The 14,693-nt window shown below is 36.4% G+C and overlaps 3 protein-coding genes across 5 annotated transcripts in view; 2 read left to right on the top strand and 1 right to left on the bottom strand.

The window, feature by feature from the left end:
- Window positions 1-5,263, top strand: part of LOC129247145 (mitochondrial carrier protein Rim2) — a 56,645-nt gene extending 51,382 nt beyond the window's left edge. For both annotated transcript variants that reach the window (XM_054886098.1, XM_054886099.1), the window contains exon 7: window positions 1,818-5,263. In XM_054886098.1, coding sequence (XP_054742073.1) covers window positions 1,818-1,944 — 127 coding nt within the window. In that variant the 3' untranslated portion in view covers window positions 1,945-5,263. The remainder of the gene's footprint in view (window positions 1-1,817) is intronic.
- A 2,161-nt stretch (window positions 5,264-7,424) lies between these two features.
- Window positions 7,425-13,603, top strand: LOC129246940 (WD repeat-containing and planar cell polarity effector protein fritz). Of its 2 annotated transcripts, XM_054885697.1 has the most exons (9): window positions 7,425-8,024; window positions 8,082-8,541; window positions 8,840-9,140; window positions 10,481-10,805; window positions 10,872-11,497; window positions 11,559-12,133; window positions 12,203-12,825; window positions 12,892-13,051; window positions 13,110-13,603. In XM_054885697.1, the coding sequence occupies exons 2-9, from the start codon at window positions 8,127-8,129 to the stop codon at window positions 13,226-13,228; spliced, it is 3,144 nt and encodes a 1,047-aa protein (XP_054741672.1). In that variant the 5' UTR covers window positions 7,425-8,024; window positions 8,082-8,126; the 3' UTR covers window positions 13,229-13,603. The 2 variants fall into 2 exon arrangements, with proteins under 2 accessions (XP_054741672.1, XP_054741671.1); XM_054885696.1 differs by having other exon boundaries at window positions 7,425-8,541.
- On the bottom strand, window positions 13,482-14,568 carry LOC129246942 (39S ribosomal protein L48, mitochondrial). The gene is made up of 4 exons (XM_054885701.1): window positions 14,344-14,568; window positions 14,172-14,282; window positions 13,981-14,114; window positions 13,482-13,921 (listed from the first exon to the last, which is right to left on the bottom strand). Exons 1-4 carry the CDS (start codon window positions 14,353-14,355, stop codon window positions 13,615-13,617), a joined length of 564 nt encoding a protein of 187 aa, XP_054741676.1. The 5' UTR covers window positions 14,356-14,568; the 3' UTR covers window positions 13,482-13,614.
- Window positions 14,569-14,693: the final 125 nt, after the last annotated feature.

Consider the following 14,693-nt stretch of genomic DNA (forward strand, 5'->3'; position numbering starts at 1 on the left):
CAATTTCGGCAATTTAATTCTGCCATTCGCGCAGCATATTCCTGCTGTTTCAGTGTTGAACTTAAGCGAACTGCAATGCCCAAACACATCATCCATTTGTCCTATGTTTACTCTGGGATGCAAACTGTAGGCGTTGTTAACATTATAATGAATTGCAGCAAAATTTAAATCACCATGTACTGTTTGTCGAGGTCAAATAGCTCGTGAACGTTCGTGATCAAATCCTGGCTGTGTGTTGATCCTCTGACTTAGCTGCACGAGATCGAGAAGGACGCAACCGTTCTATTTCTATTATTGCTGTAAGTTGTTCCTGAGACTCTGATGCATGCAGTTGCGCAACTCGAAGTCGATCTGCTTCATTACTAAATTCCCATTCGTAGTGTTTTTGAAATGTTCGATTTCGTTTATTTCTACGCACTTTACGTTTGCGAATCATATTTTTTAACACAATATACATAAATGTACGATTTTTTCTTAATAAACATCGCTCAAAAATTTGCATCAGGAAACTCAATTCTATTATGAAAATGACTAAGTTCTTCCAGTACTTTCGAGTTGTGGTGATAAATGTATCTGTGTCTCTTTTCCTCTTATTACGATAACGTAATATTACATGCCATGAAATTTGAAGAAACCCGTGACATTAGTGTGTAGGTCGAAACTAAATATTGTTGAATTATATTCTTTCAGTACTTACTTTTTGTTCGTTGTGCCCTTTACCAAATCCCGATCACTTTTCGGAATATCAAGACGTTGATATTGAATGGTTTCGAAATTATGCAACATCAAACACTGGTCTGTTTGGGGGTTGCCACTCCCCATTTACCAATATCGTTTACTTTTTGGCGTTATTAAGGCATTGATATTTTATACATCTCTGCGAAATCATAATGATCTGCCAAGAATGTTATTAAAAGTGTACAATAATAAGGAATTGTTTTATTTTAGAGCTGTCACGCCTCGTTTACCAATGCCGCCCACTTTTCTGAATTTTTTAGGTATTAATATTTTATGTCCTTGTACCAAATTTCAGTATTCAGACTCCGGTTTCGAAAGTATGTAATATTAAAAAATTGGTTTGTATGGGAGGTGCTATACCGCCTTATTTTAAATTAATTTTACTTTGCCTTTATCCTTCCGGCAATTGCTAGCAATAAATTGGTGAAGATTCATTACAATCCAATGATTGGTTTGACAACTTTTAAAATACGTACAATCAAACGATATTCCTTGTCATATATAAAATAGTTCATGTGCACGACAGATATTTCAGGTTGCAGTGCTAAATTTCTTTATAATAATAATAAAAGAGGTATCTATCTATTTTTTCTACAACAAATATCATGTAAAACAAAGTTTGACCGATTTCCACCGAAATTTAAAACTTTTAAATCGAAATTTAAATAAAATTAATTGCATAGTTTTATAGCCCACTAAATTTTATCATTATAAAGGGCAAATTTGATGTGACTCAAAACTCGTTGTTTTGTTGTTGTTGTTTTTTGAAAATTTTGACCCACTTCAAACTTGCTTTCATTATGCGAGTACAATCAAATGTTGACATCGGGCAATCTCAAAGCGGTAATCCTAGAAAATCTGCCGTTTCGCCAGGGTTGCTTAGATAGATCAGTGGGAGAAGAGGGATAAAATAAACACTAATCTTATCTCAGTTGAACAGATAACCGCATAATAATCGCAATCATACAACTGTTTCTAAAAATTGTAAATAATAGCTGTTGCATGGAAACTATTTATAAAGAATTTACGATACTTAAAAATAATAATTTTTTTCTAATTTCATTTAATTTTATTTGCAGAGGCTTAGCGACGCAATTGCTGCGGCAGATACCTAATACAGCCATAATGATGGCCACCTACGAAGCAGTCGTGTATGTGTTAACACGACGATTCAATAATAAAAGCAATGAATTTTACGACTTCTAGATTTGTTTTCCTTGCGGCCCAAAGCCCAAAGCAAATGGAACAATTGTCCGTTTAATGTGAACGATTTGAAGTACAACAAGAGCACACCACACCCCTGCATAAGCAGAATACACTGTATAAGTGTGTGTGTGTGTGTGTGTGTTGATGTGTGTGTGGATATGTATAGGATACGTGCGATGCATAGTATTTTATTTTACAAGTTTCTATAGCTACAAAGTTACTATGCAACTTTAAGGCTAAATAAGAAGTTTAAAAAATGATTTCTAATTGAAGTGAGCTTTTAGGCGCGCTTAAGAGTAGACGATTGAAGACTGCAGAATGCCAGCGAACAAAGCATACAACGAATTGACAACTATTTTAGAATAGCTAGAAATTCTAGAAATCAAACTATAGATGAAAATTGGTTGCTATGAAAAGCTTTGCGCGCAAATTTTATTATTACAATTATTGCTTTCATATATTTCTTGTGTGTGGGTGTAGCAAATGAAGCACAACAATCAAGCAATCAATAGATCAATCGAATGAGCGCATGACAATATATACACTTCCATATGCATACACATATGTACTTGATTATATTCCATTTAGAAAACAAAAAAGGAAGGGCAACAACTCAAAGCTACGTCTGCTCATAAGTTAAACCTATTCGAGTAGAATAAAATAAAAAAAAAGTTGCTTTTTCGTTTACTCCCAAATGCAAAATAACAGTTATTTGCAATTTTGATTTTTTTCTTCTTACTTCAATGCTTTAATTTTGCCTTATCCATCTACACGTACATACACACATATATATTTAAATTTGTTGTGATCCATATTTTTCCTCAGAACTATAGGATACTTATAGATCTAGTGACTAGTGTAAGCATACAATGTGCTTTTAAATGGAACCCAAAACTCTAACACACACGCACCTAAACTTGAATTGCTTAACAGTTACAAAAGAAAGCAATGTATGAAAACTTATGTGTGTATAAACATGCACTCTGTATCATAAAATTTAGAAATATTAGTTGTTAGTGTCAAATAATTTAATTATTCCACTTTAAATGTTAACTATAAATTATTTACGTTATTAGTTAACTGAGTGGCTAAGTGATGGAGAGCGATAAATCTTAGTTGGAAATATCATATGCATATAGTATATATATATATATATACATATATATATCCTAATATATATTATATATACATTCATTATATGTATCTATGTAAATATGTATCTATATAACTTGGTTGAGAGCAGCAAGTGTAAACACAAACGTTTTTAGTTCATAGGTCAAATACATTTCAGTCAATGCGTATACATACATACATACATACTCACGCCATATACATTTTAGTTAGTTAAGAACACGTTTGATTGCAAGAGTAAGTGATTGCTTTAATGTTCCAAGAAACAAAACAAACATACATATTTAATAATAAATATAATTAATAATTTTGTGCAAATTATCGACCATTTCATAAAGAGTTATTGATTAAAATGGGTGCAATTCAAAAGCCGTAACCAAAAAGTAAATTATTTTGTAATTTTAAAAGTTGAGAGGAAATTTTATTTTATATATTTCACAAAAATAGCACCATTTGAAACAAAACTGAGAAAGAAAACAATGATTAAGGCTGCTATATTGTTAGATTGCAAATAAGCTTTTAAAATTGTTAAACCGAGAAGAAGAAGAAATAACATGATTACTCATTGAGTATACTGTTAAATATGGTATAAATAGGCACAAAATATTTATGCTTTGTAAATAGTATATAAATGGAAAGAGATGTGATTGAGTGTATGCTAATTTTGGAAGTCATAACGTGATTTGTAGAATCCTAAAAACGCCTAAAAGTAGACTCGCAAAACTTGCTTACAAGATGAAAAAAGTTCATATGATACCTGATCAGGATTATTTGACTAAAATTTTTCATCGAATTTCGATTAACCATAAACGAAAAAATCATTAACTACGCCATAAGTTGATGTGGTTAACCGGATATGTTATTGATAGGTCGAATTGACGCCCTTTAATGTAGTTGAGACACGAATGTTGTAGGGACATCACTCTCGGTTGATCTCGTAAATTTTTGCTAACCATAAATTGAATGCGACAACAATTCATAATTGAAAAACATGCAACTTGGCATTTAAATTCGTCTTAACCAAATTTCGGAAATATAATATTTACATTTGCATTGAAATGTTGGGGGTACGGTACACTAGACAGGGCTAGTTTACTGGGGCGGCAGCTCTTGGTCGGGAAAAACCCGAGTCACTCCGACAACGTAGAACCGGCTGCCATGGGAATGTTGCATATTGGTTAATTTGCCTTTCAAAGGCTGAACTGTAAAAAAAGGCAAAACAAAAAAAAAAAAAAAGAACGTTCGATAACTGACGAAAAATGTGTTTAATCATCTGCAAATCTACTTATAGGCTCACATTCTTTTTTGCAGTTCTACAATCTTTGTGTTACTTGTAAAGTCAACGTCGTCCAAAAAGTCATTGATTTGTATATAAATGCATAATAAAAAGCTAAAAAAATATCGCAATGCAATGCCTTGAAAAACATAACATATGATTAATAAATAAAAAGAAATATATATAAGAAACTTATTAAATATTACACCACAAAGTCCTTAAAGCACAACTGTAGCCATAGGTAAAATTAATTACTGAATTTTTCTCAAAGTGTTTAATTCAGCAAAAATAATAATAACGCGTTTTAAACATAGGCAAGACAAAGTTGATGCTAAAATTGGCAGGGTTTAGGAACATTGGAAGCCCATACGAATTAAACTGAATTTGTTTATCTTTTTTTTTTTGTTAAGCCAAGCTTATTTCGTGTATGTACCTTTTCACCATTTTTCCACCCTTAAAATGGGGAATCCATCCACAATTCAATTTTACTAGAAATTCACATTTTTAAGTGTTTTTTAAGTTGATAGAAATTGGATGTTTTTTAACTGTTTATGCATATTTCCATACAAAAATACATAATTTAAGTATAAAAATAATACACACCCATTTATATATGCATATATATGTGAACATTTTCATGTTAATTGTTTTAGCGTGGTAAGCGTGTATTTTTCGATTTTGCTTTGTAGCAAAATTTGCTTATAAAATTATATTAAAGTAAAAGAAATACTGAAAAAAAGATGTAACTAAAAATTAATAGGCAGAAGATGTTATTGTATTGTAACTGGGAAGCTAGCTGGAAAACTGAACGATGAATGCGAATAAAAGAACTGTGAATTAATTTGTAATCAGTGTATTTTACAATACCTACAATTGAAATGAAATAAAAATTTTGTTTAAATAAAAGTTTAATTTTTCAAGTCATTCATTTTTAGTTGGGGGGAAGTTGAATAGGCGAAGAAAACACAAAATAAAAATATAGTAAAACGTATAACAGAAATTCACCTTTTGTTTTTGCAAGACACCTGAAATCAATGATAAAATAAAAGTTTTAATTCTCAATTTTTTGCATTTTTAGTGAAATTTAATTTAGGGTGAAATTTAATTTAGGGTGAAATTTAACAAGCGAAGAAAACAAAATATAAAATTATTATAAAAACTTATCTCCTTTTTTGCAAGGCAGCTAAAATAAATGATGAAATACAAGTTTCAATTCTAAAGTTTTTCATTTTTAGTTGGGCGAAGTTGAACAGGCGAAGAAAACACAAAATATAAAATTATAATAAAAATTCACCTTTTTTTTGCAGGGCCCCTAAAATCAATGATCTTCGCAATTCACAATATAGTCCGAATTGAATAAAATATATTCAGGAAATTTAAAATACAAATTTATTCCTTAAAAGTAATATTATCGCCTTTAAAGTACTCCCAACAAATGCAACGCACTTATGCCAGCGTTTAATCCAGCTCTCGAAATATTTCCGGAACTCTATTTTCGGTATAGCCATCAGAGCCGTCTTCGATTTTTCCATTACTTCCTTTCGGCTTTTAAAATGTGTCCCCCGTAGTGGTTTTTTGACTCGATTAAACAGAAAAAAATCACCTGATATGAGTGAATTCAGGGAGTCATATCACAATTTCATGGATAATGATGGCACTGTGCGACGATGCGTTAAAAAGGTACAAAATCCACGTGTAGCTTTCCGACAAATGCCTTTTTTGGCGAGTTGGTTCACGAAAACGCTCACGCCAAATAATAGACCTTTTTTACTGTCTGACCTCCTGGCAAATATTCGTGAATTACAATACCGTTGTAATCCATAAAAACCGTGGGCGTCGTTTTCTTTTTTGACTGACGACGTGATTTTTTTGGTCTTGGTTCATCTCGAGCTCTCCACATATTAGTAGAAATCTTAATCAGAGGTGTGGCAATCCAACGAAAAAAAAAATAAAAAATAAAAATCAAATCAGTTGACTTAAAGCGTCACCTGGCGATTGTTTCGGGAACTTTTTGATCAAGATGGTATGCCGTCAGAATCAGCTCCAATTTTGAACTGTAAAATAATAGAATGAGGCAATGGGCTATTTGGGAATGCATTTCAAGTGGGTCGGTGAGTATGCAATTCGAATTTATTTCATTTTCATGAATTCATTATATTTTTTAAATGTTTTAATTTGATTGATTGTTGTATTCAGTTATGTGTTTTGTTAATTTTTCCTTATTATTTCTAGTTTTTTGTTTTTTTTTGTTTTTGGTTAATTTGATATTTAAATTTTATTTTTCTTTCATTTTTTATACATATCTCCTACTTTTATAATTTTTTCTTTGTTTAATTTTATTATACTTTGCTTCATGATATTTTAGCTCATTATCATCTTAATGCTATTACTTTCTATATCCTAACTTGATTCAATATAACTGAATTCAATTTAAAGCGTTTTTTTTTTGTTTGGCTCTAACATATTCTACTTATTTTAATTTCATCTTTATTCTCTGCCAACTTTAGCATGCCTGTCCCTGTAACTCGAACGGAAAGTATCCAGAAAGTTTTCATTGGCTTTGCTCTACATTTAGTAAGATTTCATGACCTCATACCCTCATATTATTCAGATCCCTGCTAATCAGTTTGAAATCTCTGCAATCTGACGATCTATTTTATTATTATCTTTTGCGAATCTATCTTAATACCCCATCTAGAGCGCCAAGATGTCTCAACCTTCTCCACGTGATAGCGCTACATTCCAGAATATTAGGTATTGGAGTCTCCTCGGATTGGTCGCAGAAACGACAGAAGTCAGTACACCATATACCGATCACATGCAGATGATTACGCGGTCTACATCAGTATTAGTCTGTAATAAGCCAATTTGTTTTTGTTGACTAATTTTTACTTCAATAAATAAATAAATAATTCTTATGCCCTTTATTTCAATTTATACAATTTTTCGATTTACTTCACCCGTTAAGCTTTAAAAATCGATCTTGCCTTTCTGAAATTTTCTTCAGTGTAGTGTTTACCTTAACTGAGCTTCATATGCAACCCTGCATTTCGATTTGCTCTGATCGCGCAAAGGTATCAAATATTTGTTGATTGTCAATTTGTGTGCAATTATTATTATACAATTTACTGTAAACCTGTTGTATAACTTTTAAAAAGCGTGCAAAATTTGTGGAAAATTTGAGCAAATGTAAAATTCCTACTAAAAGTATCGAATTTAATGTATGGAATTCTAATACGCAGAAGCAACAGGTCTGTCTGCATGCCACACGACGCAGATAAGCTTGCTCATCAGTAGGGCAACAAAAGGCTGGTAGTTGAAAACAATAAGGCAACAACAACAATTACTCCAACAATATTAACCACATCAATAACACCAGCCAAACACACCTAGCTATAATACAGTGCTTATATTAGCCAAATTATTCAAAACTCTAACAGTGACGCCGACGCCAACCGCGAGAACGACGACAACGTCAACAATATCGCTGGTGGCGCTGTGCCGTTTGTTCACCATAAGTTTGGAATAACATTAGCATTAACGAATGTTGGGAGTGCGACCGGGACTTGTGGTTTGTTAAATTCCCGTTGCGCATAAATTCAGCGAGAGCTTGGCATGTGCAACCGGTGTAGAGATAATGTGTAGTGGGGTAAATCGTCCAGCGATAAATGATGTGAGAAAATTGCGAAAACAAAAATAAAAAAAAAGTAATAAAAGTAACTGATTTAAGTGCTATCTGCTTGGCGTGCAGCGGTAAGTGCTGTAGTCACTTGCAATGCTGACGCTCCTCGGTGAGTGTCATCTGTGGAGTATACGGGATGAAGTGCGCATCAAATCGACCGATCTGGGAGCCTTCCGCTACACACGCAATCGAGAGGTTCAGCAGCAGAATACTGAGTTGATGGCGCTCGCTAAGCGAGACTATATCGAACGACGCAGTGGTATTACGGTGCTGAAAAATAGTCGCAAGGCTCCAGGTCGCTTAAAGGATAACATTAAAAGGTTAGAGGAACTACTGCGAACATATAAAATCGTGCACTCCGAATGGCGAGATGCAGCACAAGTGCTCCTGCTCTTTGCAAATGGTATTATTGCGCACATTTGCGTGGACGCAGCAACAGGTGACATACTGCGTATGGTTTATGAGAAATACTTCGTTGGTAAGCTTGCATCGGAAGTCATCACCGATGGTAAGTAAAAAATGTACAAATGTCACAAACTGGTGGTATGGAGGGGGGGTATTTATGTAGATGGTTGTGTGCAGCCACTAGAGCTGAAAATTGTGTGGTGCGCGCCGCGCTGGAGAAATTTGCATTTGCGCATACCCATGGGCATGCGCGCATTCACACAGTTTCACATGCAATTAATGTTAATTAATTTCGCTACAACTTTGCTGTGATTTGTTTCTTTTTTTCCTTCTACACTTGTTTTTGCTTTACACTTAGTACTTAATTTGTTTTATTGTTTTCTGTCTGATATCTGTTGTAGCGTTTTTCACACGTTCCCACATCGTCTTGGCCTACAACACGAACCAGTTGACGGTGGTGCATTTGCAGAAACCGAATACACGGCAGCAAGGGCCTGAGAAAATTAACAATATGGATCCGCGCATATTTCATGTGATAATACCGGGACCGTCGGAACGAAAATTGTCACGACATCTAACGGTGAACAGCAGTGCAGATCTATTTGTCATATGGACGAAATCCTCACAAAATGAAGTTTATCCTTGGCGACCAACGATACGCGATCAAGATCGGGCGAATATACACGTGTTTAAATTAAAAGGGTGAGTATAAGAAAATTGTAGCCCTACAATTATAACCTACGAAATCAACAGCCAGATTACATATTTAGGTATGTCCGTTAAAAATTACAAGAAAGATAAGCGGCTCTACATGTTCTCCCGACAGTCGGTTTTACGTTACCGGAACGAACAGGATTTACTATATATTTGTCCAAGGACTGTCTTTCCAGCAGCACTCCCCGCACATGTGTGGGGAATGTTTTTGCTGCTACAACAACAAGAAAAAATTTGTTAAATTACGAACAACGCGGCAAAGACGGATTATATGCACGTGACTGGTATCACAAGTTCTCGAACAATCTCAACGTAGACAAAGGGCTCCAGTTGTTCCCTCGACCGAGATTTATATCTAGCCAAGGATTGTATCAATCGTATAATACATTGAAGATATCTCTTATCTCAAAAACTGTATAAGCTGATCCCATAAGCTGGTCTCTTCGTGGTACATAACGTCTAATTCTGAAGACATGAACTTAAAAAGCAAACCATTATCGGTTAAGTGTTCCTTGAAGTAGTCACTGTTTTAGGAGCCCAATGCCGTAGTTCATACTTTTGAATATCTATCTGCAATTATGATTACCACTTCGACAGGTTGATATAGTCTAAAAGGTTTAAAAATATTTCAAATCTGTTATAACTATTACGAGTGCCTCAGAATTAAAGGTTATCGCATAACCCAATTCAATTATTATTCCCTCAACTACGTCGACGAGATCCAGGACAAAACAGACAAACCACTCCAAGATCAGACAGTGTACAGACAGGCCATTAACGACATTCATCGGGAGACCCTTACCACCTTCTTAAACTCCTGACCTCCGAATGCCATTATCGGAGTCCAACCACCACCTATTGCAGACGAAGAACTCCAGCTTTCCCGAGAGTCCCGCGTAACCTTGGCACAATTACGTTCTGGATACTGTAGCAGGTTAAACTCCTACCTATCCAGAATCGACCCCGACATACTAAACATATGTCCAGCATGTGAAGGCACCTCGCACGACACTAACCACCTTTTCACATGCCCCATCAAACCCACTCATCTAACACCTCTCTCCCTCTGGACCCAACCCGTCGAAACAGCTAGTTTCCTGGGCCTACCGTTAGATGAGCTAGACGAAGACGACCGGTAATTACACTACACTGACAGGGCGAAGATACTGCTACAACAACAACAACAACATTATTCCCTTAGCCGCATAGACACGAAGAATTTTCTTGTAATAATCATTTGAAATTCGGTTTGCCTGAGCAGGGTCAGTTATCACCCGCACATGCAAAAAATTCTTCGGAAATCTTTATAGTTTTCTCTCTTTTTTCAGAATGCAAATTGAGTCCGTTTCGTATTGTTGGTCCGAAAATGATCCGCTCTCTGTGGATTTCCTACGTTCAGCCGAAAGTCAAATTCTCACCGTAGAGCAGAAAGTGTCACGGAAGGGTGAAATATCTGCCGAAGTATGTACCTACGAAATAAACTCCGGTAAAATGCAACGCGCCACAGTCACATCAATTTCAATGGGTACACAAATCTGCTGTCACGCCTTCAGTCCGGATCAAGAGAAACTGTTCTTGGGCTCGATCGATCGTAAACTCTGCCTACACGATTTGGTGCAGCAAGTCACAAAAGTTGCCTCACAAATTGATATCGTAAGTTTTATACTTGTATGCAAATATCTGCTTTAATTAATTGGTTTCAAACTCTTTCTCTTGTAGATACCCACACAATGTGCCTGGCACTCGGATAGCAGCATTGTTATGGTCGCCAATGAGCGTGCACAATTCCAATGTTTTGACCTCGCCCTAACGGCAGTGGGTAATCAGTTGCAGAGCGAAGATGTCACTCCACTGAATTTATTGGATCTTTCACACTACTTCACCATACAACCAACACTGCTGCGTATTACCTTTAGCCGCAAGCCTGATATGTCACAACATTCATTGCCTTATGTGCAAACCGATTGTTTGCTACTATTGCATTTCGAGCATGGACCATTAGGTTGTTTGCGACTTTTTGCTGGCGCCGGTATGCGTGGCGATATACACAATTCGGGCCTGACCGCTGATGTTTTAGTTGACAAATATTTGTCGCTAAATCAACTGGAGAAAGCGGTAAATCTGCTGGTGGCGCTCAACTGGGAAACATACGGGGCGATGTGTTTGATATCACTGCACAAGATTGCGAATCATGTCTTCTATCGTGGCGATGCAAAACGTGTGCGCGTGGAATTGTTGGGAAAAGCGCTAAAGACATTCACCGATGAACTTTCCGAAGAGACAAAAGATGAGTTCAGCGACCAAGTCTTCGATCTGAAACGACGATTTTTCTTTTATCTACTGCGGTATATTATAAAATAAATTATTAACACAATTAATAATTTGTAAAAACTTACATATTTGTAGGAAACATATGTACGCAGAGGCTTTTGAAGTCGCCGAGGATATTGAAGACTATGACCTGTTTATGGATCTATTCAATTTAACGAAATCAAATACGAATTTAATTGAATTCTCAACAGCTGCCTTCAGCCAAGCTGCGACTATACTGCACGAGGAGGAAGGTCATGGCAATGGCGTAGGTGGCTTAGCAATTAGCAACCTAAGTCTGATTGCCGAGTATCGTTCGGAATCCGTTTGCTCGCAATCAACGTATTCCGATCTACAAATTCTGAAGAGAACTAAACTACAACACAACAACTACACAAAAGAACATTTGAAAAACTATGTGCCACCCTTGCCATCATTTAAATCGAAAATATTCAACGCCGAAATGATAAAAATTAATATTCCAAAGCCAGAACTACGCATGGAAAATACGCAAGAAACGTTGCGCACACGTCCGCCACCACCACCGCTCCCATTGCCATCGCTGCGCAACATTAAGGTTTCACAAAATGCAATGATTGCGACAGGTACAAACAGCACACTGGCCGAGCTATCCATGAAGAGTGGCAGCGACTTGAATAATGCTGGAAGTGGTACATATAAACCTTAAATCAATATTTGCTTCTTACAGCACACTTTCTACTAATTTTCCTCTTTTTAAGGACATATTGCTGCCCCAGCTGTTACCCTGTTACCTTGGCAACAGCAATTGCCAGCAGATGCTAAGGCGCCAAACAGTACACCACCGCATACCGCTACAATGCTACCACGGATCCCTACTAATAGCAACAATGCCCATGTGCTGGCATCTGCGAATTCAGCGCATGCACAACCCACCTCCACAACTTTCGTGCACCATGCTTCACCGGCTGTTGTGGCTGAAAGCTCTTTGCCATTACCACAAAAACATATGCAATCGCTTCCACCGCCAGTGCTTACGCAAACTTCTGCTGTTGCTGCCATTGGGTTGCAATCTGGTATTTATAAACCAAAGTACTATCAACACCCTTTGGTATCTGGCACAATACCACCTACTTTGGCGGCGACGAGTGAGGATCATCAAAAGCGTTTGTTACAAAAAAAGCCCACCGCATCAATACTATCGAACAGTTCCACACAACAACTGCAACAAAATGGTGGTAATTTGGTCAACGGTGGCAATGGTACACCGCTTACAAATGGTATGCATAAAGAGTTGCACAGTGGCGGTGGAAATGGTCGCAACGCTGCCGGCGAGAAGAATAAAGTAAAGTTCTCCGACACGGTACAGGTCGCTGTTGTGCCGGTAAGTAGGCAAACAAATTTATACTGTTGAAGTTGTTCTGTAGTTGTGTTTACACTTTCGTTGTAGGAGATCCCACGTAAAGAAAAGCCACAAGCACCGAAACGTAATGGCTATTCACGTCCTTTGTCGCGCAATATAACAAATCCGAAAAAAGAACTAGCCGATAGTTTGCCACTGTGTCATCCCCACGATGAATATTTAAAAGATTTTAATCCTTTATCAGCAGGTACTCTTGAAATAGATATTTGAAATTAGTGCAATTCATATGTTGCTCATTTTTTTAGCCGAAGAAATGCCTCGTCCGCCAATAAAGTCCAATAATCGTGAAGAAGCCTCAAAATCGCGCAAACCGAACACTACTTCGCAACCAGCCATTAAAGTGGTCCATTTCGGAGTGGTTTAACATATCATCTCTGTTTCATATTTCCGCTTTGGCGCTAAAGGTGCTAGCACAATAAAAACATTGCAATAGAAGCTGTGCTAATAAAACATCGGTTTATGCTGTATAGATTTAAGTACTACACATTTTTTGACACTCCAGCACGAAAAGTAAAAGTTTGACTTATATTCTTAGCTAAAGATGAATCAAAAGTCGATCAAGGAATTCCATTGCCGTCCAATAGTGAAAGCTTTAAATAGTACATTCCATTTAGAAATAAGTTGAATTTAGTATTTTTATTCACATTTTCTAATTTAAATTAACTGCAACAAATACATATGCGTATGTACACGTGTACGCTTATCTGTACCATCCATGTACAAGTACAACTAAAAACAATTATTTGATAATTATTTTTTCTTGGGGCCACCCATACCGCCTGCTTGCATGCGTTCCAATTCTGCCTTCAAATCGAGCAGATCACGATCAGGTACATAGCGGCGCTCTTCAAAGTCCTCAGAGTGCTCTTGTACACTTAGCTGCACACCTTCCGGCAAGGCAGCTTGTGCGACGCGAAAGAAAACAGGATACACAGGTGCGGCCACATCAATCATTTGCAGAGTGCGTTCGTAAATAGTCAACTTGTACTCGGCGTCGACGACAGCTGAATTAGGGCGCAGTTTTTGTACACGAGTGGTTTGTGGAGGCAAAGCGTAACTAAAATAAGGAAGAAGTTTGGTAATTTTTGCTTTTACGTTTTTTGTGGACATACACACCAATCGGACACATCAATTTCTAGGTATTCTGCAACACTGTGTAAGTAGCGCTGGTAGCTCTCAAGTATCGGAAAATCGTAACCTTTAATTTGCACATTGAGGCAGGAATATTGTGGATATTTGGGTTTTAATGACTGTAAATAAAAATTAATTTTGTATTACATTGTTTTAACAAGCAACTTTTCGAGTACTTCTAAGTAATCCGGTTCATACACACTGCGTCCTTCGCTGTACTGCCGTGTTGAAACTGTGTTAACGGCGGCTGCAGTAGTGTGTAAAAGACGCGGGACAAGTGGACTCAGCTGTAAAATAAAAAGTTTAATTTATCTATTGAATTAATAGTGAAAATCATAAGAAAATTACCTTTCTCAGCATATTTGCCGTATCTTTGCTTTAACTTTAGTAATGGAGGTTATGTCACAGACAATAATGCCAAACTACGTTGTTTGCCCTGAAAACATATGTTGACTTGTTTACGTGCAAAAAGGGGAAGAGTGAAACAGCTGTTGTTTGTTTATGCTCCTTTAAAGAAGTGAAATTTATATAATATAGGAAAAATTCGTCCGAGCTAGACTTTGGTTTTACAAATTTTTAAATCACTATATTTATGAGCGGCTCTAGCCAACGCAAGCCTGGAAAGCAAATCTTATTAAAATGTGCCATATCGTATTATTTTTTACAGTGTCGTTTGTTTATTTTGCTTTTTTCTAGCA

The sequence above is a fragment of the Anastrepha obliqua genome, chromosome 5, assembly GCF_027943255.1.
Source record: "Anastrepha obliqua isolate idAnaObli1 chromosome 5, idAnaObli1_1.0, whole genome shotgun sequence".
In the NCBI taxonomy this organism is placed as follows: Eukaryota; Metazoa; Arthropoda; class Insecta; order Diptera; family Tephritidae; genus Anastrepha; species Anastrepha obliqua.

Excerpts from the sequence above, each read along its gene's own strand:
- LOC129246942 (XM_054885701.1), bottom strand. Across the intron at positions 14,115-14,171 it reads ATGAACCGGATTACTTAGAA|TCATTAAAACCCAAATATCC; the intron begins GTACTCGAAAAG and ends TTTTATTTACAG. Across the intron at positions 13,922-13,980 it reads GAAATTGATGTGTCCGATTG|TTACGCTTTGCCTCCACAAA; the intron begins GTGTGTATGTCC and ends TCCTTATTTTAG.
- LOC129246940 (XM_054885696.1), top strand. The coding sequence starts at position 8,127 with ATGCTGACGCTCCTCGGTGAGTGTCATCTGTGGAGTATACGGGATGAA. Across the intron at positions 11,498-11,558 it reads TTTTTCTTTTATCTACTGCG|GAAACATATGTACGCAGAGG; the intron begins GTATATTATAAA and ends ACATATTTGTAG. Across the intron at positions 13,052-13,109 it reads TTTTAATCCTTTATCAGCAG|CCGAAGAAATGCCTCGTCCG; the intron begins GTACTCTTGAAA and ends TCATTTTTTTAG.